We start from the raw sequence: 16,351 nt of genomic DNA on the forward strand, positions 1-16,351 counted from the left end.
GCCTTTTCTTTAATAATTCGTAAAGAGGCATACATCGGCGAATTTTTATCGTATCTCTAAAAAGAACTGCGCCCGTTCCGTAATAATTCGTAGTACGTCTTCTTCTGTTCTATTACTAATAGAACAGAGGAAGACGTACTACTTCGTAAATATTTTTACGCATTTTTACCAAATTCCACAGAATTCAACTGTCGTAATATTGCGTGATTTTTCGCATTTGTGCATTATTTCGCATTGAAATTCATACTTATTCATAGAAATTTTTCTGTCAGGGCGAATATTATAATTATTGGCGTATTAGTATACAATGACGAACTACTAAATAAATTTAAGTTCTATAAATGATCATCAGAATTTGTCATAATTCGGTTTAATAGTGATATTACGTTTCTGAGGGACAGGAGAAAGTGAAATAAAATGAGTGACAATAAATGAGGAAATTATCGATTAATTTTACAAGGATTACAGATTTTACGCAGACATATATTTATGACTTGTTTACAATATCTTTACAAAAACTATCGCACGTTTCTATTATTGACAATAAATTATCCACGTTCGGCGATGCATTAAGAGAATTATACTGTAATTGACGTGTTTGATACATTGCATTTGGTATATTAAATATTGCGTGAAAGAATCGCAAATTAAAATATACTGTTCTGACAATGAGACGGAGAGAGAAAGAGATTGATTGTGAATTCACTGGTTGACTGACCATGCCCTTTTGCAGAGGGTGCTATTCGCGAGACCTCGATCTTCTTATGCGAGACACACTGTCTGCGTATGGCACTTACTTCTAAGTTTTTTTATTACCATCCGATCAAGATGTCCCAAGATTGCTAATCTACATTTTCGCATTTGGACAAATTTTTAGAGAGTCATTTGTTAAATCTCAGCGGTAAACAGCCATTCGATGGTTGCATAAGGTTTGTTTACTACACTAGACTGCACTAAAAAATCCTATTTTTGCTAACTTTCAAACATATAGAGAAGAAAAGGGTAATATAGCATCCATTTTCATTTTATTAAATAACTTTACAGTCAATATTTTATATTAAAATTGGAATGATTATATTCATCAAAGTGTTGTTTAACAAATTCTAGACTTAAGGTAATGAAATATTAATTACTTAGGACGTGATTTATAAAAATGTGACGCACTATATCGGTGAAAGAAAAAAAGTGGAGGGAATATAGCAAACCCGAAAAAAATTTTCTAAAAATCAGTTTAGTTAACAGTTAAAAAAAACAGTTGGTACAACAAAAGTATATATTTTTCACATTCCATCGTTTAGAATTTAAAATTTTCCTGTGTTTAGAAACTTTAAAGATATCCTGAGAAATATTATTTCATCTCTATTTAACTAACTGTTAAACAGAGATAAAATAATATTTCTCAGGAATAATATCTCTCTGTAAATAACAAATATAAAATATATGATAGCCTTAGTGTTTCTAAACCTCGCCCTTTAAAATAGCAATCAATTTATCAAAGAAATATTTCGATATGAAAATTTTGTTTAAAAAACCATATTAAAAAAATCTCATGTTACTGTTTAACTCTGCATATCTCAAAGTATGTATAGCTAAATAAAAAGTTAAATGACATAGAAGCACTCAAATGCACATACATTCAAGTGATAATATGGTCAAGTTTAAAAACAATGACGACATACGTGAAATTAAGTGCAAAAATATATCTTGAAAAAGTTTAAAAGTGCTGAAAAGTAAAAATGCCTTATAATTATTGTTAGTTATTGTGTATTGGCATATTAGCGTCATTAAAAAACGGCAGGCTACTAATTGCGTAATTCCATAAACAATTATTTAATTTTGTTACCCAATAATGGTGTATTAATAAGCGGGGATAATGGCGGTAACCATAATGTTTACAGCAGCCGTAGTACCCTCTTTTTCTCCATTTTACTTTAAGTGTGCACTCATTTCATCAGCAAATTTAGGAACAGAAAACAAATCAATGCAATGTTTTACTTTCGATGTATTCGTGATTTCTTCAACGTTATATTTGTCCACTTATTTGGGTATAAATTGAATTTCACTAGAGCAGAGTGACGCTTTCAGGCAGTGATCTTTTCGAACTTTTGTTGCAATCTTTCTATTTGTTTCCTTTCTTTATTCAATTCATTGTATTGCTAGTTGGGACCATTTTTTCCGGATTAACCAAATCCCTGGAATGGTCCATCTGTTTTTCTATTGAATTGTTATTCTCTCTTTTATATCGTTACTCTCTTTCCGATCTCTCAAATTCTCAGTATGGCTTAGTTATCGACTCTTTTTAAAACATAAGTCGCGTAAATGAAACAAAAATATAGCGTAGTTGATTGCGCTTTTCCTGACTATATAAGTAAACAATGACGTGGTTACGTAGCAGATTAATTTTTTTTTATATCTTGCAATCGTTTGCGAATATTTTGATACATGTTTTTTTTCATAACAAAAATAATGAAAATCAATAAACCTTCAAGACAATCTAAGCCTAGGCCGATGTAATAAATCACATGCCAGTGAATGGAATATTTCTCGAGGAAGTAGTTTACTGTCTCAAATGTCCATTGCATTCCCATAACGATGAACAGTTTGACGATCATGATAAATCTATTGAAAAATAATATAAATACAATCCATTAAAAGATAATATAATTCAATTTTTCTATAAAATAAAATTGAAAAAAAGTAAATGATACATAAAGATATCACTCATAAATACAGATAAAATAGTTGTAAATCAAGATAAATATTGTTATATTATTAGAATGTATTTAGGATCCCTTGGACATTTGCTATAATACCAAAATAATTGAAACCAACAGTATAAACTAATTTTTGGAGTTTTACACTACTTTATTATCAAATACTGGTGTTTCATTTTTTAGTAGACAGCAATTCTTGCATTTTTGCGTAGGTTGCAGAACTTTAGAAATAGGATGAAAATAATAAAATCAACACAATAGGTCCTAAAATACGTGTTTAAAATTTACTTACTGTAACTACAAATTTTTTATTAAACTTTGTCTTTTAGTTACTTCCAAAAATGAAAAGAAAATTAATGTTTTATTACTCAAAAGCACTCACCTGTTTTTAATGAACTCAAATTGTTTGCTTCTGGAATCGGTATCTACCTTTTTTATATCTGCTTTTACCTTATTATAATACATCGTCGTGAGAATGAAAAACACCACATTGGATATTAGCTGAATCGTCTCCGGTCCATAAGCGAAAATTAAATCGCTGTAGTTATTCCAATTGGCTCTATCTTTTGATTAAAATCATAATAAAATTTAATTAATCTATTTTAAAATTATTACGCTATACATAGAAAATTGTAACATGAAAACGAAAATATTGTTCTTCTGAAGAATGTGTAGCAGGACAAGGATGGGAATTTTGGACCCCGTGCCCAATGAATCATTATGCAGAGAAAAATATCTATTATGATAAAAGAAAATTTTGTGCCAAGTTTTATTTTAAAAGAGCCACACAATTTCGAGATATTGCAAGAAATGTGATGTTTCTTTCTCTGTTAAATTTAAATTAATCCTTACAAAAAAATTCATGATTATAAAGGGTACTATGTACATAAGTTCAAATTTTATTGTCGTTCTTAGCTAAAAATTCTCATCGCGAGACATAGCTGCCCCTGCGTACCATCTGTATTCGACCCGTGATACGCTAACTTAATCGGCTTATATTTTAAAATCTAAGCATCTGCCAAATTTTTGCCAAAGGAAAAACCGTCTTAGAATTCGACTAGGTATACGTCCCTTGAAGGATAACGGGTTATTCTGAATCACTCTGTGTGTGTGTGTGTGTGTGTGTGTGCGCGCGCGCGCGCGCGTGCGTGCGTGCGTGCGTGCGTGCGTGCGTGCGTGCGTGCGTGCGTGCGTGCGTGTGTGTGTGTGTGTGTGTGTGTAGTGTATATGTATATGTGTAAAGTTTCATACTTAATGACCAAATATTATGACTTTTCTTACATAGAGCGAGTTTTATGTTTTGACAAAACGTTTCGGCTGTATTTAGCCTTTTTCAATCGTATAATAATAAATGATAAAACCGCATTTTACATAATTTGACAACACAATAACAATCAATTAATACATTTTAATCAGTCGATACAATCGGGGGGGGGGGGAGTAATTATATTTAAAAACAATTTAATGTATGTCAACCAGATACACGTCGGAAAATAATAAAAATTCGGTTTTTATTTTTTTGGCTACGTTCTAGTAAGTTAAAAAATCTGAAAAAGATATCGAATATAATATGTCATAACTTAGTCACTAAATATGTTTTAGAAGTGCTCAATTTTTTAGATCAAGAAGAAATGCGATTTCTAAAATTCTAGATTCTTTAAAAACATAATTTTCAGCAAAAGCTTGAACAAAATTCGAACTTATGTATGTATACCTTTTATAATCATGAATTTGTTTGTAAAGATTATTTTAGATTTAGCGGACAAGAAAATATTATTAAATAATCACGTTTCTCAAAATGTCTCAGAATCGTGTAGGTTTTTTGCGATAAAACTGGAACAAAATTTTCATTTATCTGGATACATATTTTGTCTTATATAACAATATAACGACTAATTACGCGCGAAACCCAACCTCCTCCTTTCTTGTTCTGTTATGTCCTTTGTATTTTTTAATTAAATTTTGTTTTAGTAATTTATTTGCTATTGAAAAAATTAATTTTACGTTTACAATTATGTAAATAAGAGGAGAGACCAAATTGCAAAATATAATTTAACAATAATCTTAAATTTTTATAACTCTATCTTTGTTTCAAATTCTGAGGTAAATTTCACATTTAAATCTTAACGCCAGTGATCACGAGACCACATATGTCGTCAGTGTGAATTAAAAAGAAGTTAAAAATTAAAAGAAGTTAAAATTTGGTTTATGTTCAACTTCAAGCGCCAAAACTTTTTAAACGTCAATATACCAAAAAGATATGATATAATTTGAATAATCTTTTATTTGAATAATGAAAAATGGATTCTGGAGGTGAAGTAATAATGCATTTTGAAAACGCAAGTTAAATCAATCGCAATTTAAATTAATATATTAATTTGTTTTACAAAGAATAAATAATTTTTCATAAAATTATATATGATAAGTATGTTTATTGGAAAAGAAGAGAGAATAATAATAATACACTCATTTTTATTTTATTGAATAACTTTGTTTATAATCAATATATTATGTTACTGAAACTTGAACAATTATATTTCTCAAAGTAATGTTTAACAGATTCTAGACTCAAAGAATAAAATATTTATTATTGAGATTCATAAAAATGTAATGCACTGCATAATTCGATGGAAGGAAAAAAATGTGGTAAAAATGTGGTTATCCCCAAAATAATAAAGAAATTGATTTAGTTTGAAAAGTGTACAATATTTTGTTACAAAATTATATATACAATATAATATTTTTAAATATAAAACATACAATGTCAGAAGCTTATAAAATTCAAAAGTAATTAAATGAGTGTCGAAGTCAAATTAGATTTTCATGTTAGTAATATTAATTATTATTTATAGTTTTAAGCAAGTTCTTTAAACATTTAAAAGCAAACGTTTTGACTCTTGTATTGCGTCATCCTTAATGTGCTATTTTAATTTATAGAATTTTCGTTAAGTATATACCAAAATTCTTTGTGGATTATATGAGAATAATTCCGTATGTTCAGGTTCTTTGTACAATTAACTGCGACTGTCTTTAAATATTGTAAATAGTGGCGATTTTTAGTTAATATCTTACATCGTTGTTTTTCTTTATTGTTCGTATCTAAGGGCACCAAATTGTTTATCCGCAGTACTACACTTTCATATCAATCAAAAATCTATTAATTCGTCTAATAATTCAAGTATCTTTAAGAGTTAGTTAATATTTAATAAAATTTACTTGTTTAAAAAAAATAAAACACTATGTGTTGAGATTTATCGTTAAACGTTAAAAAAATATGATATAAGGTTGACATTAAAATTATAAAAAAATCTAAAATTGAGATTAAAATAGAGACATAAAGAATTATATATGTATTTTAACAAAAATTCTATAAATTTAAATATTACTGAGGATGACCAATACAAGAGTCAAAATCTTGGTGTTTGAATGTTTAAACGACTTGAAACTATAAATAAATAATATTATTAGCATGAAAATCTACGAGGGTTGCCCAAAAAGTAATGTCCCACATTTTTATTCTCAAAAGCTATTTATTCTATAAAAATGATACTAACACAGAAAAAAAAGAATGATATTTTATCTACGCACTCTATTTTTCTACATAATTCCTTCAAGTTCTACTGCCTTCCTCCAACGATTCACTAGGGCGTCTATGCCTTGTCGGTACTCGCTCTGGTTACGGAGCCAGGTTTTCACTGCGCTAATTACCCCTTCGTCGTCTTTAAAATATTTTCTGGCTATTAAAGGATAGCATTCGTGGAAAACATTTTGAAGATGAAGAGGTGATTAGCGCAGTGAAAACCTGGATCCATAACCAGAGCGAGGACTAGTACCGACAGGGCATAGACGCCTTAGTGAATCGCTGGAGGAAGGCAGTAGAACTTGAAGGAGATTATATAAAAAAATAGAGTGAGTAGATAAAACATTATTTTTTCATATGTGTAAACATCATTTTTGTAGAACAAATAGATTTTGAGAAAAAAAATGTGGAGCATTACTTTTTGGGCAGCCCTCGTAGTTTGGCTTCGACGTTCATTTAATTATATTTTGAATTGTCCTAAATTGGAATTTTTTCGTTCAAAAGCTTTAGAGATATCGTTAGAAATATCACTTTATTCTTATTAAACATTAAACAACAATCATAAAATAATGTCCTTAATGTATCTGAACATCGTCCTCTAGAGTAACTATCGCTTTATTCAATAAATATTTTGATATAAAAATTTTACTTTAAAAAACCGTAATAACAAATTTTCATGTTAATGTTAAACTTTGCATAACTTGAAATATGTCCAGCCAAATAAAAAGTTAAATAAGAAAAAAAACGCTCGAGAAGGCAAAGGGTAAGGTTGCTGCACCGGTTTCTAAATTGTACCACCTCGCGTATAAATTCAATCACAGTACTTGTACACTTTTTGTGGGATTATATGAGAACTACGTAACACTATCATCATCCTTCATTTCGCTCAACATGTTAAGAACAATAGCAATTTTATTAATATTTGTAGAAAAAGTGTAAATTCGCAGCTATTTTTCAACAAATTACTTGATTGCAAGGTAAATAAATAATATAAATTTTAAATATAAATAATTTAAAAGGTAAATAAATAATATAAATTTTTATAATTTGCAATGATCACGATATTATTAAAATTAGATTAACAAAGTTCAAATAACTTTGTGTTTTTATTTATAAATTAAATAAATACAGTTTTATAAAATGCTTTAGTCTCCTAAATCGCACCATGACTTATATTCCTAAATCGCACTATACCTTAGATTCCTAAATCGCACTATTGCTTTGATCGTGATTATACATTATATATTATACATTATTATATATTATATATTATTGTATATATAAAATCAAATGTAATAATCGTAAATACAGCATATTGTAACAATATTGCTGTAATGCTGCAATGCATTGTAATATTATTGAAAAGTTATCGAAATAATGACATTGACGGAAATTATATTTAATTTACGGTATTTACTTCCAATATTAATAAAAATATGCTTTTAACGTATTTTTGGTCGAGAAGAAACAATTTAGCAGATAAAGTGTTGTTTTACCCCAGAAAGAGTAATATTAATTTGTCGTGCAATTTAGAAGACCGGTTGCCTCAATCGCATTATTTAAAGACTTTTAAAAATCGTTATTTAAAAATTTATGACAATATATAAAATTCTGAAAAAAAATATTAAAGGAGAAATATTATACTTTATTATGACTTAAGCAAATTAAAAATATTCCTCATAATTTCTTAGTTATAAGCCTTTATGTCAAAAGTGGTGCAATTTTGGCAACCTTACCCTACATTCGTGTGATAATACGCTCAAGTTTAAAAACAATAAGGAATTATGTGCAACTAAGTTCTAAAGTGTATCTCAAAAAAGTTTAGAAGTATTAAAAAGTATAAATGCTTTATAACGATTAACTACTATTGGCATATTGGTACTACTATAAAACGTTAGACTACTAAACGAATAATTTTATAAGCAATTGTTAGAATTTGTCATCTAATAGTGGAGATAATCGGGATAGCCGTTATGTCCACTGTAGCCATAATATCTTCTTTTCTATATTTAATGTTATATAGCGTCTGATAAACTTAATTACAGAAATGGAACTACATTTGAAGTATTTTTAGTTGAAAAACTATAACGTTTTTATCTTTTCAACTTCTATAATTTTCAAAAACATCCAAGGATATTTTGTTAAATATAATAAATGTAATTATCATGTTTCTATTTAAAATTATTTATTGTATATAAAACATATTAATTCTTATTTTTTATAGTTAAGTACATTTATAATTATATTTTATATTGAGAAGCAATGATATACTACAGTCAATACAATTATTTGAGATGGTTTTCAATTATTGAATTGTGACACGATAATGGACAAAAAATTTTACGTTTGTTTTCTTCTCGCGATGTGACAAAGGGTAAGACTTCGGAAGAGCTATACCCCCCCCCCCCTTCGATGATTTTGACCTTTCCATATGTTGTAGAGGCATGGATACTGAGCAACTTTTCTTTATAAATTAATCGGCGGTCTCGTACACTTTTCGAGATATACTTAGAGAAAGAGAAAACAATATTTTTTAATTATTTCAGAAAATATTTATTTACAAAAAAAGGATCAAACAAAAAATGAAGCTCGAAATAAGCTCTATAAAAAAGGTCATATACATATTTTACCTAACTTTAATACTTTAGTTGTTATAGTAAAAGAACTTTTAAAATTAATAGCTTTGACAATATTTTTTGTAGTAAAAAAACTGTTTTAAAATTAATTTTTTTTAATTTTAAGTAGTTTTGCGTGAAAAGTAGATGCTCGGGGGAGGGGCTTTGCCCGCAAAACTATTAAAAATTAAAAAAAATTTATTTTAAAACAGTTTTTCTACTATCGCGACTAAAATATTAAAGTTAGGTAAAATATGTATATGACCTTTTTTATAGAACTTATTACGGACTTCATTTTTTGTTTGACATATTTTTTTGTAAAATGAATATTTTCTGAAATAATTAAAAAATACTGTTTTCTCTTTCATCAACTATATCTCGAAAACTGTACGAGAGCGCCAATTAATTTATAAGGAAAAGTTGTTTAGTATCCATGCTTCTATAACATATGTAAAGATCAAGGTCATCGAGAAGGAGGGGTAGCTCTTCCGAAGTTTTACCACCATATCTATCTATTTGCTGCGTAAATTATTATATCAAGAAGATTCGAAGAAATATTCAACACTGCGCAGACGAGTTAGGTTTCGTTACAAGAAATCGGTTATATTTCCAAAAACTCCGATACCAGTATTGACTAACTTATGTTATATCATCTTTCGGAAAATTATTATCGATTAATAACTCACATGTTAACGCACATCCGACTTCGCCAATAACGGGTGCCAGATATTCTGGCAGGAAATCCGTGTTATCGGCAACGATAATGAGGATTGAAAACAGTAAAGGGATGCCCCACCCATATAAACAGTACAACAGCAACCGTTTCGTATTCTTGCGGTCCTTTATATTCATATTCTCACGTATAGATCTGTGGAGAAAATAAATTAATATTAATTTATTAGATCCTATTAAGTTAGCATTGTGTCTATGTAAATGCTCAAATGTTGCTTTTAATCAAAGCATGCGTTATTATCAGATTTGCAGCAATCGAATTCGCATTTCTTGACAAGTTGATGCCTTTATTATGTAACAATTTGCCAGCAATTTGTCGATAATTTAGATTGTAGTCTGAAATTTTCATCATTGACACTGATTCAAAATGCATATTATAGTCTTTATATAGCCATTTTTTTATCGGATTACATGTGTAAGAATAAGAAATGATTTGATCGGGACTTGACGAAATGTTGCGAGCGTTTGTGTGCGATGCAATATGTGATCGTAGCGTAGGTCTTGAAAAAGATAGGCGGAGGAGGGGAAAATCGCGGTTAAACGATAACGGAGGTGGCAGGATTCGGGAAAGGATCCTAGAACAGTAGGCGTATTCTGTAACTCTTTACGACAGCTAGGGATATCGTTACGTGTCATTGCGCAGCTTTTTTACTATGTATAATATGTGCGCAATGTATGTGTAGTCTCGTTTCGCTTGTTCGTATCCATTCGCTATTGTAGTTCGATAAATATAAGTGCCGTTCAAGAAAGATACACAAAGTTTGAACATTTATATCCGATTAAATTATCTTTGAAATTTAGCCATACTAACATGAGATAGGTACTTAACGATAACATCAGCGTAAAACTTTACATCTTCAGAAATATAATAGCAGCAGATTATAATTACAATATGCTTCTCATAATTCTGACAAATAAGATGTTGCTATTGGACTAACAATACAGATTTACATTGTTACCTGCGAGTTGCTTCAATGTCAATATATTCAAATTTGTTGAAGATAAATATATAGCAAGTTGCCAGTATCATAAATAATTACAAATTTACGCGATTTCACTTACAATTAGACACGCTTTGTTACCCTGGCAAAATAAAACGTAAAACAAGCGTAAAGCGTAAACATCGGAATATCGGAACGTAAAGAAAAAATATGGGAAGAGTGATAAAGGTGTAATCGAACTTTTTATAAAACTTTTTATAGATTTGGACATCAGAGCATAAGCTTATGTGACGCTTGTATGACAATTCAAGAAGTTTTCTATTTGTGCCAGGGTATTTAAATAATATTTTTTAAATTTAACTTTTAAATGTATGATGATTGCCATATCAACAATATAATTTACCATATCATTACATAATTTTGTTGAAACACTGTAAAAATTATTTAGGAAAACAGTTATTAATATTTTATAAAATGTTAGTACTTCTTTGTCTACTTTTGTAAATATATATTCAAACAATTGAAGATTATAATTTTTATTGAAACTTATAAGTTAAGAAATATACTGTTGGAATATGATCAGTCATAAAGATGAAGTTAATAAAAATCACAAAGCACTGGTGAAAAATCAGTGAGATAATTGAAAAACTATGGAGATAAATAGGAAAATAATTTTGTGGGGTAATAAACCTTATTTATACTATGAGAATTAAAGAATTAATTCAATAATTAATTATCTAAGAGAAACAATTAATAATTTTGTGCACGGTAAAATAATTGTCTCATTTATCTAATCTTGCATTTAACCCAAAGATGTCATAGTGTATGACTTACCCAAAGGTCCGCCATATGTCGAAGCACATGACGTTAAGCCAAAAAAATACCGCATGAAAAGAAAAAAACCCGATGTAAGCTAGAAAAATATTTTTTACGTTTCATTAACATTATTCGTATATGAATATTTTTTAAGACGTTTGTATACAAACCTATAGCTTTGCACAATGTTCTGTTTCGTTCAAATGTGACTGTGTCGTACAAATTGATGATGAATCCGAAGATGGTAGTCAGCAAGATACTGCTCACATAACATATAACCGTTTTTCCATGAATATTTTGTAGATTTGGTAAGTACGCGTACACTAGCAACGTCATCAGTAGAAATGTACATTTGACGACCATTATGGCGAACCACCAGTTAGCGCTAAACAAAAAATGCATTTTAGGTTTCATAATTCGTAGGATATACAAATGCGACATGTTTATCTAATGTTTGAAAATTGATCCGACATTATTTTTATCAATTTTACATACATTAATAATGCTTCTCCTTGTGCTGCGTATACATATAACTAAAATATTTACAGCTCTCAAATACTCGAATACTTTTTAATTATACGGTGCCATATTACTACATGTTATGATTGTTTGACATCGTAAAATTGAAACAAACTAAATCTGTCGAATTTAATCAAATTTAAAATATTTGAGGTGGAACAGATAAGTCTGAATACATAGTAATATGCTAGCATTATTAATTAAAGTCTAATTCAATGCATTGAATTGTAATTAATTACTAGGAAATCAACACAAATTCACATTTCTGGAACAAATTTCCGATATAACAAGGCATTGGCAAATCCCATATTTTAATACAATTTTTGTATTTGGTCATATTTACAAAGATAAAGATGAGTGAAAATAGTAATAGAGTAGCAGCTGGTAAATGTATACGAATAATAATTATTATAATTATATATGCAGTTATCGCATAATACATTTTATAGTAGAAGACTATGATATAGTTTGAGACTATAATAGAAATAATATACCTTTTATGTTTCTCAGCTCTCATGTATTTAGAACAGGAAAAGAATTCAAAACGAGCAGAGTTGTCGTCGGAATAGTTATGTCGGACTTCGAAGCAGTACATGTTGTCCGTATCATAATTATTGATAAAAATATGTCCATTTGATGTCAGTAACACATTTTCTTCCCAATTATCGTAACGGTACACAGAGTCACATGATGGCTTCTGAATCAAAACTCCGTGACCTAAGTAAAGAGAAGTAAATTAATTTCGTTTCTCTGTGGATAGTATTAACATTGACAATTGTTAACTATTATTTATAATCAATTAGTAATAACATAGAAGCAATGTAATAAACATAAAAATATAAATTTTTCTTAGCAAGTAATAAAAGTGTTTAAATACCATTAGATGTAGGGTTACCAGATTGGAGGATTTTACTCTAAATTTAGGTTTTGTTAATATCAAATGAAACTATTTGACAGATCGCAAAATTCATAATTTTTGTAAAAAGAAAATAAGTATCTGTACTATTTGCATTTTCCCAGAAATTCTACCGTAATGTAATAAAAATTTGAGAAAATCATTTAAGTTGGTAACTCTGATTAATAATACTTTTGTTCGTGTCGAAAGTGAACGAATTTGTCTGATTCACGGCGTTCACAAAAGCATTGTAAAATTCTCCCACTTCATTGGTAAAACGGAGAAAACTAATGCAACCGTCTTCATAAAAATATCTATCTTCGGGACAGCACTTTCTAATACAAGCGTTCGTGTCGCAGAATTCCGGATCTCTGCAGATACGGACTATCAATTTTCTTTTAACTGCAAACTCCGGCGTCATCTCGAGACAAGCGTTATCCTCAGTAACTGGTTCCTCTTTGACATTATTTTTGGACACTGGAATCATCACCTGTTAAGTTATTTAAATCATTTAATGTTGTTTTTATTCTTATCGACATATCCAGACAGTTTCTATTTTAAAAGGTATAAATGCTTTTATAAATTATCCTACATAACAATGTGTCTATTTTATTACGAGTATATTGTACGCAATCATAACATTTACTGTTGTCATAATTATGAAAACTAAGTTTGCATTTGTTGCTAAATTGATACCTTCACTACTTGACAACTTTAAGTAACAACTTGTTGGCATTTTTAAAACCATCATCATCAAAATTTAAACTATTGACATGATAATGCCACAAAAATTTTAAGATTACACATTAAGAGTACTACGAACGCGAGATAAATATGATGCTGTTTTCTAACTGGCAATATATTTAATATACAATGGAAATTAGATTACGTTTTGTATATAATACATTTATAGATAAGATAGGCTTGTGTATGGTCTTAACTAATCTCAGCAGGATTTGTGATTGAAATAATATTCTTTAATTTTGCATAAAATATTTGAGTCTTTTGAATTATGTGTCGTTACTTTCGGTTTTAAACACAGCTCTTAGTTTGAATCAGAATAAATAATATCACAGAATTAATAAATTAAGAAGCCAATCTTTATTAGTAACATTAGCATAGCAACATTTAAGAACTGTCATCTCAGAAAAAGTGAAAAATGTATACATAATATACATTGGCACCTCTAAACTTGTAATTAGCTTCATTTATAAGAAAACAATAACAGCTTTAGACTGGCCTATCCAGAGTCCCGATTTAAATCTCACAAAAACTATAGAAGTAGGAAGAACTTAAATACGTACGTTAAGGAAAGCAAACATTCAAACACGAAGCTTTTTTTCAAAGTTTTAAAAATAAAATTGATAAAAATCCTCCTTATTCGCATATTGAACCTCATCAACTTAATGTCACTTCGTTGTGCGGCAGTAATCAAAGCAAATGAATATGCCACTAAATATTGTAAGACAGAACATTAATATATTTACAATATAAGCAATTTTAGTTATAAATTCTGGATAAAATTAATAATTCATATATTAATAAAGTACTTATGGTGACTTCAAATACAATTTGGTTACAAAATATTTATATATGAGCAACAAGTTTCAATATTTTTGTTTTAGTTAGTTACAAGAATTTATTTTTGTCACCTTGGTAAGATAACTTTTGGATATATAGTAAAAATAAAACAATATCGCTAAAAATATTTATGTCAAAATAATTATAGACGCTACTGTATAATTCGGAAATCATATTTGTGCCAATGTATATTCTGTTCATGCATAAAAGTGAAAAAACAAAACATCAAAGAAAATATTATGCAATAAAATCTTGTGTAAAACTGAAATTTTGTTTTGTTTAATTACAGATTGTTAACCTAACTAAAAAATTTAAATTTCTAGAATACTTAAAATAATAATTGATACGCGCTTGTTATGAAAATTATCTTACAATTAGAAGTTCTAATTTCTTGCTCACCGAATATGTATTGTTTCGTAGGAAGATATCGTTTTCGTTAATTTCATAGTTAACGATCGGCCCTTTACACTCAGGTGGACCTTGAGTGAGTATCACTGCATTTTCTGCGTTAATCGATCTATTGAACAAAAATGCTCCAAGACTCTGTGATTCGTTTAATCGGGTCACACATGTCTTTGTGCCGCTGTCGAATATTGTATCGCCAAAGCAACATTTTCTGGTGTATAAGAGTTGCGGAAAGGATGTATCATTTGCTTTCACTTGTTGGTCCTTGTTTGATTGACAGTAACGAATTATTATTACGGGTTTTATTTCCCCTGACTTGTAAAAATATTCTATGCAAGCGGGCACCTACAAACAATTTGTTAAGTTGTTAAACAGGAGTCACTCGCTTATAACATCGTTTAAATAATTGTTGTTACATAACATTTTACTTCAGTTATATGATTAGAATAGTATGCCAAGTGTGGATATTATTATTTTTTTTTTAAATGATTTAAATGCATACATTAGCAAATCAAAAAAGCATTTCTAGTCTTTCCTAGGTTTCTCTTCATACTTCTTTATTATTCTCTTTATACTTCTTATAAAACTTGATTACTATTTTGTCAATCATGACATTGCGACCATAAAGTTAAAGATAAACAAGATCAATTTAATTTCAATTTACCTCTAAGACAGTGTCAGATTCAAAATCGTCGAGTACCGTTGTCACAAGATCCTCAGGTTCGTTGCACTGAGGAAGTTTTTGGAACTCTCGGGTAATGTTCCAATAGTGAGAATAAACGTCTATCGCGAATAACGGTACTGATTCACAGTTGGTGAAACTGTTTAAATAGATTTGTCCCGGTGGGCAACATTTCGTCAGTTGCCACTCGGATGATGCTTTTATCAAGGATAATAGCAGGCCGAGCAAAGCAAACCTTATCATAGACATAGTTGTGTAAAACTGTAATTATTCGTTTATTTAATACAAAGTATATATCTCTGTATTATTATCGCTTTTCTGAAGTCAACGTCACGTTCTTAATTGATACTTCCAGATTATTATTTCGGTTACTTTGCAGTTACATTTCAAAGCTGCTGCTCTAGTTTGTACTATAAACCTGTTTTTTTCTAAGTACACTTCATTTTAATAAAAATATAATTCACTTGTGTACAAATAATACATGCAGCGTTTTTCCCTCTTCTTCAAAAAGAACTTCTTCAGACTTTCCTGCTGAATTATTATTTTAAGTCGTATTTAAACCAATTTCTTTAATTGCTTAAGTTTTAAACCGTCATTTCACATCGATTTGTAAGTTTTATGCACAACAATATTAATGCCTTCCTGCACTTAATTTTATTTCTGTGTGTTTCGATTCTTCTTTCGTTTACTACTCCGGGCAGAAACAGTTGCTATCTATTTAATAATAACTTGAATTATTATCTTTTTATTGAAATCATTCTGAGCATAAATTTATGTGTACCATTTTAAATTAGGTTATACAATACTTGATATAAAATTATTATTTTGTAATAGGTGACTATTCAAATTTTAAACCAAGATCAATATTTAT

At 29.1% G+C, this 16,351-nt stretch overlaps 1 protein-coding gene across 1 annotated transcript; it reads right to left on the reverse strand.

Annotated features, from left to right (window-relative positions):
* Positions 1-2,207: 2,207 nt before the first annotated feature.
* Positions 2,208-16,194, reverse strand: LOC105200319 (G-protein coupled receptor Mth2). The gene is made up of 9 exons (XM_011167798.3): positions 15,463-16,194; positions 14,793-15,143; positions 13,005-13,302; positions 12,412-12,634; positions 11,569-11,783; positions 11,417-11,495; positions 9,596-9,777; positions 3,097-3,277; positions 2,208-2,619 (listed from the first exon to the last, which is right to left on the reverse strand). Exons 1-9 carry the CDS (start codon positions 15,727-15,729, stop codon positions 2,397-2,399), a joined length of 2,019 nt encoding a protein of 672 aa, XP_011166100.3. The 5' UTR covers positions 15,730-16,194; the 3' UTR covers positions 2,208-2,396.
* Positions 16,195-16,351: the final 157 nt, after the last annotated feature.

Source organism: Solenopsis invicta, chromosome 9, assembly GCF_016802725.1.
Source record: "Solenopsis invicta isolate M01_SB chromosome 9, UNIL_Sinv_3.0, whole genome shotgun sequence".
NCBI classification, from domain to species: Eukaryota; Metazoa; Arthropoda; class Insecta; order Hymenoptera; family Formicidae; genus Solenopsis; species Solenopsis invicta.